Genomic DNA, 14968 nt, shown 5'->3' with positions numbered 1-14968 from the left:
TTAGAGAGGTGGACCGGACATTTATACATATGTTTTAATAATTGTTAGGGACGCTTTACAATGATTTACAATTTAAACGGCGGAAACCAGATCGATATACGATATCGAAATCATTGACCGCAGTGTCGCTTCATCCTCTGTTGCTTTTCTGAGTTCGCGCGAAACAATCGTATTCTGATCAAGAGCTTCACATATGAAAATTCAAAAAACCGTGAACTTTTCATACAACGCTGTTGAGTTATTGAATAGACTTGTCTTTACGCTAGCCAATGATGACAAAATATATCCGACAGGTTCTTACCAGTCGCCATCAAACGAAAGTGGGTGATTTCACTTTAAAAGTATTGTGGGACATGCGCTGTCATTTTGCTGGGTGTGACCTCACTGTGTCAATTATTCATATAGTCGAGTAGCTTTAAGCTAAATTTCTTACCTTACAGACACAAAAGAATATTCGCTTCGAACAGAACTGTTCCGGACAAACTGTCAGAGATGAGTTTACTTACCTCAGTTTTAAACCATTTGATTATCACAGCAATCTTCCAGACCTACACTCATGCTAAAACGACAAGTCTAAGTAACATCCAGATTAAAGGTGAGAATTAATGTTTACGTAGAAGAAGTGACTTGGAATAACATTTGACGATAAAAATTTTGCGACAAAACGTTGCTTGATAACATTGTAAAATTTAAAAACGATAAAAAGCTGTAGAAAGCTAAAATCGACGACGTTTCGACGTTAACAGGACGTCATTAAAAAGTCAAGAATGTATAAAAATAAGTTCTATAAATAATAAAAACGAACAATAAGAGAAAATAATTTGTGAGTCGGGAGTCGGGATCGTTTGAATGATGGTCATTTTAAGATTCTGAGAAAGTGTCAAAGAAAATTTGATTGTTTAGTGTTTGAAATGCTTTATATTAAGAAATTCAAACCTAATCTGAACGTGCAAACGGACTCCATACGTGCTAAACTTTTTGTTCAACCTGCAAATTATTTTCTCTTATTGTTCGTTTTTAGTATTTATAGAACTTATTTTTATACATTCTTGACTTGATGATGATGTTATGTTAACGTCGAAACGTCGTCGATTTTAGCTTTCTATAGCTTTTTATCGTTTTTAAATTTTATAATGTTATCAAGCAACGCTTTGTCGCAAATTATTATCGCCAAATTCATGTTTACCATGGTTAAAATACTGAGAAAGTTAATTCTATATGACAAGATAAATAAATCTCTCCCTGCGGAGGTTTAAAGAGTGGCGGATCTGCTGAACACCTTTGGCTTGCAATCTTGTCTGTTTGGGAGCTCAATTGTAAATGAGATCGTTGATTGTCGTTCGCTGTACTCGGTAAGTTGGTGCTTTGAGATATAAGTTCTTCGGTTTTCGTCATTTAGAAGAAAGATGTAAATTATTCTCTGCAACTCTGATGCCTTAGCAACTTTCGGGCCTCTCCTGGACGGGATGTATCCAAATGCAATGGGATTCCATTTATACAAACAACTCAGAATAACGCCGATCTGAATTTGAATAAAGTGAACGACAGATAGGAGGATTTGTAAATCAATATTCATCCTTTTGACAATAACAATCAACGGTAAAGTGTTACAACGTTTCGATCAAACTTCGATCATTTTCAAGTGAAAAGTAAGAATGTTACGATGAATTTGAGTAAGAAGTATAAAAACTTTTGGAGGTGTACAACGGACAATAAGAACATACAAAAGGACAAAACATAAATACAAGTTACTTCAAAACCTTTGAACGAATTGAGTGCGATTGTACATGGAGACAGGTCTCAGTTCTAGAATAAAAAACATTTTATAGAGTATGCAATAAAATCTATTCGTACACTTCTTTAAAAGGCTAAAATTCTTCGTAAGATCCTTTAGGGCCAAAAGATGCTTGTCGCGGCAATGCCTGCCAATGTGTTCTTGAAAACGTTGGTACAGATGGCGGCCTTTAGATTCAACATGACCCATACTCGAATTTATAAAGAAGGCACTATTGGTTCACAACCGGTGATTTTGCTGCTTGTAACTGCACTTATCTCTTTGTATGATCTTGTCATCCGTTTCACACCGACAAAATTTTTTACACTTCTTACAAGCCTATTTATTGATCGTGACATTCTTACCATTCTTTCGAAAACGACCGAAGTTTGACCGAAACGTCGTAGTATTTTACCAGTGATTTTCTTTGTCAAAATTTTTAAGAAAACCTAACTGCTAAGAATTTGAAAACGGGATAACCAGCTCCGCTTGTTCAGAAGACTTGAACAATGCAGCAAGAAGCAGTTAAACTGTGATGGTTCCATCGAATTTTCTCGCCTTTGTGAAGACTTTGATGTCACACCGACACTCGCCAAAGTTGATCACGATAAATGTCGGAAATGGAAACCTTTTCCTGAGACGTTTTCTAGGAATGTCCTTGCTGAAAAGCTTCGCCAGAAGAGTCGCCTAAGGCTATCCCTAATATCAGAGATCAATGCGATTTAAGACGAGATACGTCGAACAAGCAACTTCTTCCACCACACTTGTATCTTAAGAACGATAACCGAACGTCACTAGAGGCACTATTTGCCATCCCTTGTGCCAGTACATGTGCTCTCTGATGAAAAAGTCCAGAATTGACTGAAAAAAATAAGACTTACTTGATATTCTGACTGCGGTTACTTTCACATTCTAGCAGTTAATTTCGAACAATCTGTCATTGTCCGTCTTAAAATCAATGATAACAGCCATATACCAAATAAGGCAATGAGAGCACACGAAATATGCCACCATGGTTTTACATTGTAGAACAAGGAAAATTACGGACAGAAAACGAAATAGTCGCGCTAAAAGATCCTAACTTTGGTTTGTATTCCATCTTTTCAGGCTTCATTATTAAAGCAATGGACTTTTAAGCACATCAGAGTTTTCTTTCTAAGCCATGAAAAATACTTCACTGGTTTCACTTGTGTTGTTTTCGTCTTTTACGCAGACGATATTCGATCGATTCTTTACTCGGATAGACCGAAGATTGTTTTCCGCGAACTAAAAGCCAAAGGACGGGAAAAATAGAAGTGAAAGAAATAATCCTTTATTCTACGGTATAACATACAATACGAGCGGACATTTGACAGGGTTCAGAAAAAGACTAAGTACGGAACTAGCAAAGCATTCGCTCCTATTCTATGTCAACCCACTGAATAAGGTATATCCAATCATCATTGCAGGTTTTAGAGATACCTAATATATGTGTTTGATTTACCTCATTCCAGTGGCTTTAAATCTGTTTTGTTATTTATTTGATTTTTTTAATTTTTTAAATGATTTTTAAACAACTTTGGTGTCTCTTAATAAGATGCCTGGGATTGGAGCAAGGATGCGGCTGGTGACGTCCATAACGAGCACCAGCTGATAAGACTTCGCAGGTCTGAGGTTTCCAAAACGATCAAATCTTGCTATGAAAAGTTTTTTGTCAGCAAGAAACCTCCGTCGGGATTTCGCATAAACCACAAAAACATCAGATACATATGTCAGCAGGTCCCTGGCAATACTGCTCACTTTTACTCAACCATGTTTGATCTCAATTATGGAATCCCGATCTACTCTGCCTACGTCGTCACGCAAGCACAGGCGAGCCAGTTCGGCACCGTAAAGAGAACTAAAGACGAATGGCGGCAGGAACCATCAGGTGAGCATAGCTGATTCTCTGAGATGGTATTCTCTTGGATTAATACGCAACGTTTGCTGCTATTCATTCCCGTTTTTAACAGAAATTGATCGGAAAAAGAAATTTCCGCAAAAAATATCTGCTAAAAAAATTTCCTCAAATTACACGAAATCATGCAAAAGTTATTGATCCAATATGCTTGGGGAAAAAAGGCACGCACAAATTCCACATCAACAGACGTATTTCCCTTCTCAATTATTGCCCCGGCGTATTACAGGATCTGAACTCACTTAAAGCATCCCGCGTTGGTTTAACTAGGGTGTGTGGATTCGCCCACCTATCACAGATCGAAATGCAAGGTAGATATTACATACCTACATACATACATACATACATACATACATACATACATACATAGGTAAATTTAGCTCTCCCCATAGGGGCTTTTCAGGGCCAACACCCACCCATCCCGCCCAAGGGAGGACATACACCACACAGTAATAATAATTTTATAATATATAATAATAATTTAATATTTAAATTGCGCAAATTAACATGTGAATATGATCAAATACCGCCTCACGGTTAGCTCAATTGGTTGGAGCGCTGGACTCCAAAGTCCCCCGAAAAGTGTTGTGATGCGCATTTGATCATATCCACATGTTAATTTGCGCAATATAAATATCAAATTATTATTATTATTATTATCAAATGCGAATCACAACACTTTTCGGAGGACTTTGGCCGGACTGCATCAGCAGTTTACAAACAATCGAAAGAAACTTATTTGAAGATGCCCCCTCCCCCCCAATTCCCAGAAAACAGGCCAGACCACATCACAGTAATCTCGTGAGTGGGTTCTTTGACGTCCCCTGCCCAACCAAATTAACTAATTAATAGATGCAGGAGACAGAACCTACAGTTTATTCGTCCTAATCCGAGAAGACTAGAATGTTTATCCATTTCTTGATATTACAGAAAGGTAGCGCATAATCCTCAGTTATTTTAAGACCTTGAGTGTTGGTCCGGCCGGGGCTCGAACCATCGACCTCGACCTCCCGCACAACAGTCCAGCGCTCCAACCAATTGAGCTAACCGGGAGGCGGTTATCTCGTGCGTGGGAAATTAACATCTCCTACCCCTAACCCTGCAGGTGACGGGGCCTACGGTTTATTCGTCCTTATCCGAGAAGACTAAAATATCTATCCATTTCTTGATTATAGAAAGGTAGCAAATTCTCCTCACTTATTTTAAGACCATGAGTATTGGTCCGGCCGGGGCTCGAACCCTCGACCTCCCGCACAACACAGTCAGGCGCTCTAACCAATTGAGCTAATCGGGAGGCGGGAGGTAATAGCACTCTTGTTGCCATGGTAGTAGCAACGACTGCTTGTTCAAGGGAGGATGTTATGTTTGGATACAACAGACCAAATGCTGTTGCAATCAAGAACCCTTCTGGCTGATAAGTGAAATGATAACGCCATCGATGAGGCTCTCGAACGTATCATCAGTTGCTTGCTGCACAATGGGAATTGTAAATGTGTCGTTCTTCCCAATTTCTCCCTTCTCCTAAAAGAATTATGAACAAGTCTCTGTAAGAGTCCAACATCTAGGAAAATAAAATTTTCAACGCCTCTTCAAATTTTGCATGCCGTTGGGCACTCAAGGGGGATGCACAAAAATGCCATTGTTAAAGGTTGTAGCACTCTTGTTACCATGGTAACAATGACTGCTTGTTCAAGGCCTGGGGCCGCATTTTCATACAAAACAGCGCAAAAAGGGTAAAATCTATATTTCTCTATCTCAAGCTAAATACATCATTACAAATTGGTACTTCTACCATAGATAGTGACATCATTCCTCTTCACTTTGATGCATTAAATTTTCCCTGGGAGAGAATTTGAACACGCCAATAGATTTGTTATCTCGGTACAGTTTCGGTCAATTTTTTTGGGGTAAAACAGGGAAAACGTTTATCTAAAGAAGACGAGAAATGGCCTTTTCTCGATATTTCAGCAGATTTCAGCACAGTCTGAAGTAATAAGAACCCAAAGAAAGAGGAAAACCTCGATTGAACGCTCGTAGACACTGAGAATCTGAGAGCATAAATCGCAACTTGTCAGCGGTAGCACGTTTCATTTGTCTGAAACTTTTGTTGTTGAAAACATAAGATGTAAAAATTGCCAAATTATGAAATATCTGATTTTTGGGCTTCGTTTGCGTATTGCCCCAACGAGAAGTAGAGGCCGGCTTGCAGAGATTTTTACATATTTAAAAAGTAGAATATCATAACCAACTAGGTGGGTAGTTTCAGTTCCAGAATCGGTGTACCTTTGGAGAAATTCAAAGGTACACCGTGAGCCCTGATTTCGGCACTAGTTCTCTGACAAAGTGAACTCGGAAATGCGCCTTTAAATCCTCATGTGCATAGTGGGCAATGTCTTTCATTCTCAGAGATAAGACCAAACTTGAGGGTCATTAGACAATGAACAACAAAAACTAGTCGATGACGGAACAAGAAAGTCACTTTCTTCAGTCTTAATGATACAATATAAAGATCAGTAGAGGGCTGCTACTCTGTTGCTATTAAAATCAAGACAAAAGTGCAGCCTGGTTAAAAAAAAAAAAAAAGAGTTCGTAGTGGCTAGTACACAAAACACATGCTTCTCGTTTGTTTGCTTGTTTTTAAATAGTATACATTTCTGAATTTTTTATTTAAATTTACATGGCCCCCAGGGTAAGTGTTTCTCTGCTTTACTGACTTTCCAACAGGTATTACTCATCAAGCGAGCGACAATGCATATAAAGGCCAAACCACCTATGCTAAGGGCCACCTCCTTCCGGCAGAAACATATTCTTTCACTAACGGTCACCTTGATTCAACTTTCACTTACACGAATGCTGTCCCACAGAAAACGAAATTTAACAGTGGAGCATGGTCACAGTATGAAAGGGATATACGAACTTACGCTAGCCTGACGTGTAGCACGAATGGCGGGGACTTGTTCCTGATCACAGGCATCTCCGAAGCTCACATCGAGCAAGATAAAGCTGGAGCTCTGAAAGCAACTCAAAAGGGTCTTGAATTCATGAAACCAAAAGGTGACAACATAGCTATCCCGAGATCCATGTGGACAGCCGGATGCTGCATCCATCCTACGACGGGTGCATTGGGAGCCTTTGCTGTGATAGGAAATAATCTTTTCAGCAAATCAGCCATCAACATGTTTCAAACGACTGTTCCAGACCTAAAACGCCTTCTTCTCACTGGCGTTCAGGGCTTTGGTGGACCAGCGATCGCCCTGTTTCCAGGAAATCCGAAGTGCTCTGATCCCTCAAAAGACGTCAATTTACGGAAACGGCCTGCACCTGGTAAAGCGACGCCCCCCAAAAAAAAGCCTAAGAAAGGCTAAGAATGAAATGATAAGAGGTTATTCATTAGGAATGAAAATGAATAAAATGATAGTTTAGCAGCGATGGACAGGCGTAGTCTTTATTAATTCGTCATTTCATTCATTCATCCAATTGTTCGGCCACCCATCCATTATTTTGTTCATAAAGGAGTTATGTTTGTTTCCCTCATCTAGGACATGAGATTGGTGGTTTCGTGATAACAGTTTATTCCTAGTTTCAACGGACATCCATGTCTCTTCTTTTCAACCTTATAAATTTCGTAGTTACTTTTTCATATTTATTCAAAGTTTTATTGAGCTTCAATCAAAATCATTGAGTGACCTAAACAGCATAGGAAAACTGGCCATTCATAACCGACTGAAGGTTGCCCATCTAGGATCAAGCCCTGTTGTAATTCGGTTTGGGCTTGAAAATGCACGAGGAGTAAATCAGAAGGAGCGGAAAAGAAAAAGGAAAGGCCGGAAGGTTTAGAGTGACTCTTGTTGGATTCGTAAGCAGTGTGAAAAAAACCACGAATGAGGCTATTTTAAAACAGGCTGTGTAAAGAGCAGTAGGGGCTTACCTTAGATTTCACTGAGGAACCCGTGTACCCTCCCCCCCTTGACTGTAACATGATAATGTTACCGAAGAAATAAATCTACAATGTTTAACATTAATATATAGCAAGGTAGTCCTAAGAACAATCTGAGAATTCTAATTGGTTCCTACTCGGTCAGTATTTTAAGCCTTTTACTTTAAGCCTAACGGCTCCTAACACAGAAAAATAAAGTGTGAAGTTCATATTCTGACTACTGCACTATTGAGAAGGCCGAGGGTTTTCATGGGATGTCCTTTGTATATTAAGGTGTTTGACGGGAGATTTAGGTCAGTCTCCGTCCTTGCTAACTGTTCTTTCTGGTTCCGCGAGAGAAAGATGATTCAAGAATATATTGTCTAACTGACATTCAACCAATAATTAAATGGTAACAAATATCAATATCAACAATAATAATAATAATAATAATAATAATAGTAATATAATAATAATTAAAAGGGCTCCAACAATGATCACCTATGCTTCTTTTAATTTCGCCTGTTAACTGTAAATCATTTTCTTATTGTAATGCGATTCCGTTTCTTGAGACTTTTATTTCAAACAAAAAGGCGTACCCTGAGTGCCAGAGAGTTTTTTCTTTTTTTTTTTGTATGTTGTCTGATGACTCTGCTCTCGTCGAAGTTCATCGTGCCGGAATGGTTCTCAGGAAGTGATTCCGAACTAGAGACGCCCGTTTTTGAGATCAAGAGGTAATCTACTGTTACATTTCGATGCTTTTCGTGTTCTAATTTTATTACATTTGCTTCCTTTTAAATCTACAAGCTTTTCTCAATTTCTATTCTCTTTTTTCCAATTCCCCATAATGCTTTGCGTCTTGGGGCCGAGATGGCGGAGGAAATCGTGAAAAGATTTCCTGAATTAAATTCATACTCTTCAGTTGCAAAGAAAAACAAAACTGAAATCCGAAAGATTTGCAAGATATTGGAGCTTCCTTCGGAAAAGCTTGGAAAAAATGCGTTGATAAATATTGTTTGCAATTCATTAAAAATACCAACGAGTTGCTCGAAACCTAATGCTCGAGACTCCAACGCAGATATGTTGTATAGAAGTGGTGATGCGGAGGAGTCAGTATGCCTGAAGATGACACCAGCATATTTGCAGCATTTGAAAGGCTGGGTCAAGTCTTTACAAGGATTCCCTTCGCAACTGGACACGCGAGCTGTTGGAAATTATTTGCTAGGTGAGGGCTTCACTCAGGATCAAGTTGTTAAGTACAAAACAAATCGAGCTTGGAATCACAAAAGCGGGATTCATTCTGTGAGGTAAATCCGACTTTCAAATACAGTTTTGACCTTTTTATTTGCGATGCTTCTATTCACGGATTCATTTGTCTCTAAATTTACAAAATGTTGTATGTGTGTTCCTAAATGTTATAAGACCTAGATCTTATGGTAATAGCTTAATATTTAACAATTAACATCTGATCTCATGTACTTGGTCTTACAATTCTTCTTTCTTCTGCCAATGAGATGCTCATAATGTCTTCTTCATTTTTTTTTTCAGTTTGATAGATTCTTAGTTCAGTATTAATTTTTTTCATTGTCTTTAGATTCAATCAACTGCCAGGCTTGGATGGTGTTTGTGCAGTAAAAGCATTTTGCAATCCTTCTTTCTCTACGAACACTGATGATGTTAAGTCAGTCCATGTTGCTCTTACAGACAATGGAAAGTCATGTTTTGGCCACTGTACTTGCGCTGTAGGACTACGGAAAGACTGTTCCCACGTGGGCGTTTTGTTGTATGTTTTGTGTGAAATTGTTTCTGAAGGTCTCACTGAACTTCCAGCAGATCCAGCTTGTGTTATGATATGTAAAACCTTCAGGAAATCAACACTTGCTTTTCTTTGACAAGACCGTTCTTGACTGTCGATCAGCTGATCTTTCTTATGTAACACTTGAAGGTTATGTAACCCTCGAATGTTATGTAACTTTCTGGACTGGTTATGTAATCGCTTCGTACATTCCAATCTAGTTCTCGAGTTACACGAGTGAACATTGAGATAAGTTAGTCGTCATGTTGTTGTTATATCGATAGCTTTAAAGGTAACTTGCCTCTCAAGTAATTAAAGTTTGTGTTCAAAGAAGCTTACTGGACTCAGACTCCCTATCTTGCTCTCTGGCGTCATAAAGGACAAAACTGCTTGTACTGATATTCCATGTCTTTGGGCAGAGCCTAAAGACACATTGTGATCCAAAACTTGCTGAAGAAATAAACATTTGTAAGGTGAAATTTGGCAAGGAGCCTCCAAAAAAGAAATTCAAGCCTTCACCTTCAGTTGCAGAAAGAAAATACTCCTTTAATTTTGAAGAGGATAAAGACTTTGAAAGAAAGATAAAGCTTAAGTTCTTTTTGCAAATGAACGCTCCTCCCTACCAACTGTAGTTCACTTGATAACTGGAAAACTGCCAAATGAACAGGAATCAGTCCAGAAAAGTTCTCAAGAACTAAGACATGAAATGCAGGAAATTGACTTAGCACATGCATTGGAGGTTGAAGTCGAAACCAGCACAAAAATTGAGTTACCAGTACACATCCGGGAAAGTGCTGTTAATAATCTTGGCCAATGTTCCAAAGCTCACAAATCTAGTGCCATCGATAGCATCATAAGTTCACCTAAGCAGCAGGCTGTTTCTTTAACTGAGATAAAACATCATGTGGAAAGAATGAAGAAACAACTTTTTATCACTGAAGAAGAAATTAAATCATTTGAAAGGGGCACCTGTGAACAATCAAACTGTCAGTTGTGGTTTGTTTATCGAGCTCCACGGATCACTGCATCAAAATGCAAGAGAGCTTTGGTGCAAAAAGGAACAAGTCCCAAAAAAGCTCTTTCTGAGATCCTGCATTATAAGAGCCAAGTATCAACAGACTTAATGAAGGATGGAATTGAATCAGAACCAGCCATTATTGAAAAATACTTTAAGGAAACAAATGTGGAAGTTCAAAGGAGTGAGCTTTTTATTTCTAAAACCCATCCCTTCCTCGCTGCTTTTCCAGATGGACTCATTGGGGATGATAAATTAGTTGAGGTGAAGAAAGTCCACCCAAAGGATAACGAGGGTTTATTGGAGGCTCTTGTTAGGAAGCGTATCTGCAAGAGGAATGGTAAAGGGCGGCTCATTTTAAATCCAACCCACTCCTAATACTACCAGGTACGACAACAACTTTTTAACTTTTTTGTTCAGGGAGGAAAGTTTTAGACTTTGTGGCTTCGGATGGTGATTCCATGTATATTGACACTGTGAAATATGATGAAGCTTTCTGGAAAAAGAACTTGCCTCGGCTACAAGACTTCTTTTATGATTGCATGCTGTTAGAAATGGCGTATCCTAGGGTAAAGTACGGACTTGACCGTTTAGGAAAATTAGGCATCACTTGCACATCTTTGATTCAGATGTAAATTCAAATACTGTGTAACATGACTGTCCTTTGGCAGTAGTCAAGGCATAAAACAGTCAGATCTCAGGCAGCATCCACAAAACATTTATTTAATATTGCCAAACACTAAATGTCACTCAGGTACACCTACAGCTGTTTTCAAAAGATTCTGGATGAGGTATTCATTTTTAACATAAGTGAAACTGCAGTAATTTTGTTTTCTACAGTTAAGGTATTTACATCCCCATTTTCAAGAAGCTTGTACCAAATGCCACTGTTTCTGATAAACACACCCAACACCTTGACCATATCTTAAAATATCACTTGCCAAGTGCACCAAATTTTTTGAACTTTTGAGCCACAAATCAAGCATTTAAGTTAAAGAGCAACATGTGTGCGATTGACTGTGTTCTACCAGCAAATTTTCAACAGTGGGAGAACCAATCACATTTGCTGGTTTCCAATAGAACACAGAGCATTTCTACTAAAATACTTTTATATGATGGTCTCTCACAGCATGGTGTCTGTTGACTCCTAGATCTCCCAATGGCTCCCACTGTTTCTCTTTTCGCGTTCATAATATAAAAATATCTTTTTCCTTTTTTTTACTCGTATTTGCATTCTTACCATCAATGGCTAAGAAAATATTCTAATAGATCTGGAGAAATATTGGTCATCTACAAGTTGTCTCGTCCGCAAAGCTGTTAAGAGTGATAGTTTCGAACAACCTCAGGTGGAACGCACATGTAGAATATATATGCAAAAAAGGTGCGACGCGCCTGTACTTCCTAAAACAGCTAAAGCGTGTTAAAGTTCCACCCAATGATATGCTACTTTTCTATACAACATGTATACGTCCTGTATTAGAATATGCGTGTCCAGTTTTTTATCATTCTTTGCCGCTATATCTGTCTAATGAAATGGAAAGAATGCAAAAGCGCGCGTTGCGGATAATACTACCCGACTTATCCTATACATAGGCTCTAGTAGCTCCAGACATCACCTCACTATTCGAGAGGAGGGAGGCCTAGAGTAACACTCTATTTGAACAAATATTGTAAAGGATCAAAGCCATAAGCTCCATGATCTGCTGCCGCCACGCAACGAGTCCACTTATTGCACCCGTAGCCAGAGATACATTAAACTACCGATTTGTAAGACTAATAGGTTTAAAAACACTTTTATTATGGCGAACAGTTTTAATTATTAGTAGTAATCTTAATTATTACTATTTTGGTGTTGATACTTCTCCTTTTGTATTTTATTGTAGGTTACATTTTACGGTTTTCTTTTAGTAGTTATCATGTAAACGTTTTCTTCCATTGTAAAGTAAGTCATATTTCAGCCAGCCCGAGGGCTGCGATGATCCTACTTCTTAATAAAGCTATCTATCTACTTGAAAAGGAATTAACATCGAGATTACGTACATTACATGTACATGAAGAACACTGTTTACTAATCGCGTTGCTAATAAAACAAAGTAAATTAGTAAATAAATAAATTAATTAATCAATTATTTGGTCGGCCCTACGCAAGACACGAGATGCGCGAAATATATTGAAATATTTCAAACTTTTGCAGTCATATGATAAAATGCTAATTGACCAAGATAGGTCCAGTCGGATGGGAAAGTGTTTGGCTCTCGGTCAGGACGTCGAGACAAATATTTTCCCATCCGGCCACCCCACTCAGTCAATAAATACGTACTCTTTGCTCTCTACCAAATGTTTAGGTTGATATATTTGATTCAGAGAGGCCTCACGAAACATCAACACTTGAAGCAAGTACTGAATGACTCAAAATTACCATAATGTGGATTACAAAACAGAGGACATCACCGTGAAAGACCGGTGAAAGTAATTTTCCCTTAAAAGAGCCTACGTGAGATTAATTGTATGAGTCCATCACATTAGTGTAATTACGGTGGAACCTCGATTTGACGAAGTTAAAAGTTAAGTTCCAATGGACTGGGGAAACTGTAGCCTCCTTTACGGCCATTTTTTGTATCGGTCCCATTCTCCCTCCCCACCAAAGTCGTTGAACCGAACCGGACATGCCAATTCCAAGAACTAACCAATCACATCGTTGCTTTTAAATGCGGTGGCTAACTTCTCCTGGTTCATCAAAACAAGGCCGATATCTCGAAAGCGGGTAAAGTTCAAAATCAAGACTCATCAACGAAAAACCAAGCGGTATGACCATATCGCCCAGAATGCTATTGTCTTTCGCGACATGTAGTTACAGTGACCTGTTTCTTGATGCGCGGCATATCAATTTGCATATACAGAACAAGTCGGTTGTAATTGGTCAACAGATTAAGCTTTGGGAATACTCTGGTCTCTTGGCAGATTCAACTGCTGTCAATCAAACGGTTTGATGCGTGATGTAAACCCAAGGCGTGATAAAGTTTAAAATAGCGCTGTAATTTAAGGCGGGCCGCGCTCTTTCATCATCATCATCATCATTTTATTTATTAATGTAGGTTAAATTAAGGCAGCCCATAGGGCTGATGTGGACCTACAGTATAATCCAATTCTTATTATAAAATAGATTATTACAATATTACATTGATGAAAATATTTTAATGAAACAATATAAAATATATAAAAGTAAAATATATAAAAGTAAATATAATAAATAATTCACTTATAAAGTTCTTTCATAATGACAGTCTTAATAATAAATAAAGTCATTGTCTTTACTCTTATTCAAAATAGCTTCCTTGTCAAAAGTAAAGTTATTAATATCCACAACAGACTTTCTTGGAATGGTTTTGAAGGCATCTGTTTTTACTTCGGAAATTTTAACTTTGCTATTCAAATAATTCCAAATATGTGGGCCTCTATATTGAGCTGATTGTCTGCCAAAATCAGTTTTAATCCTCTTAAAAGTCATTTGATTGGGTATACTAGATGCTCGAGTGCAGACTTTCTTTGTAAAAAGATCCAATATAGGTTTAGGTTCCAGGCCATAAAATACTTTAAACATCAACATAAGTAAGCGCCTCTTATAAAAGTAGTCTATTGGTAACCATTTGGAGTCTTTCGAGGATGTCTTGTTATTATTCATCAGCCGACAAGCTCTTTTACGGGTAGAATTTAAAGATTCTAATTGTGATGTTGAACAATCACCCCATACTGCTATTGCATAGGTTACACAAGGAATAATTGTTTTGAAATAGATATCTTGTAATACATGTTGTGGAAGATGACACATTCTTTTCAATGCACATACTTTATTGGGAAAGTTCTTGTTAACTTTCTCAATATAAGCAGACCATGACAGTTTATAATCAATGGTGACGCCAAGGCAAGAAGTGGAAGTAACAAAGTTCACAAAGCCAGAGCCATAACGTACAGGACAAAGTGGACCAAATAAAAGGAGATTTCCTTATAATCATAGCTTCTGATTTACCAGGATGAATAGGAAGTTTATTCTTGACACTCCATAGAGATATCTGATCCATAATAGAGTTCAGCTTTCAGACAACATCCTCAACGTTTATCCCAATGCAATATATAGTGGTATCGTCAGCATACATGAACACTTTACCTGCATTTATTAATTCTGGAAGGTCATTTACATATATAGTAAACAGCCTTGGACCAACAAGGGACCCTTATGATATGCCATAGTCCACATTAAGAGTAGAGGATTTGGTTCTGTTCAGTTCAGTATACTGTTTTCTATTTGTAAATAATGCATAATCCACCCATGAAGGCCACCACAGATACCAACAGCCTGGAGTTAACTTGATAAAACATTGTGTGACCGTGTCAAATGCCTTTTTAAAGTCTATAAATATAGCCCCCACAGTCAAACCACTATCAACAGCTGCTTTCCATTGTTCGATCATAGCAAGTAACTGATACCTTCCATTGAGCGACCTTGTGTAAATCCCCACCGACATTCTGATAGC

The 14968-nt window shown here is 38.2% G+C and overlaps 1 protein-coding gene and 1 pseudogene across 2 annotated transcripts; both read left to right on the top strand.

The window, feature by feature from the left end:
• Positions 1 to 429: 429 nt before the first annotated feature.
• Positions 430 to 7141, top strand: LOC111335062 (uncharacterized). The gene is made up of 3 exons (XM_022940903.2): positions 430 to 595; positions 3351 to 3683; positions 6435 to 7141. Exons 1-3 carry the CDS (start codon positions 493 to 495, stop codon positions 7073 to 7075), a joined length of 1077 nt encoding a protein of 358 aa, XP_022796638.1. The 5' UTR covers positions 430 to 492; the 3' UTR covers positions 7076 to 7141.
• Positions 7142 to 7290: 149 nt separating this feature from the next.
• Positions 7291 to 11725, top strand: LOC111335038 (uncharacterized; annotated as a pseudogene). The gene is made up of 3 exons (XR_015990426.1): positions 7291 to 8933; positions 9221 to 9470; positions 9801 to 11725. The product of XR_015990426.1 is annotated as an uncharacterized LOC111335038 (transcript).
• The last annotated feature ends 3243 nt before the right edge of the window (positions 11726 to 14968 follow it).

The sequence above is a fragment of the Stylophora pistillata genome, chromosome 1 (genome assembly GCF_964205215.1).
Source record: "Stylophora pistillata chromosome 1, jaStyPist1.2, whole genome shotgun sequence".
Classification (NCBI taxonomy): Eukaryota; Metazoa; Cnidaria; class Anthozoa; order Scleractinia; family Pocilloporidae; genus Stylophora; species Stylophora pistillata.
This window is presented reverse-complemented; position numbering and strand designations above follow the sequence as displayed.

What these genes read in the sequence shown, in the direction of transcription:
- LOC111335062 (XM_022940903.2), top strand. Translation starts at nt 493, where the DNA reads ATGAGTTTACTTACCTCAGTTTTAAACCATTTGATTATCACAGCAATC. An exon ending in AAGTAACATCCAGATTAAAG is followed by an intron (nt 596 to 3,350) that starts GTGAGAATTAAT and finishes TCTCTTAATAAG; the next exon opens with ATGCCTGGGATTGGAGCAAG. An exon ending in ATGGCGGCAGGAACCATCAG is followed by an intron (nt 3,684 to 6,434) that starts GTGAGCATAGCT and finishes ACTTTCCAACAG; the next exon opens with GTATTACTCATCAAGCGAGC.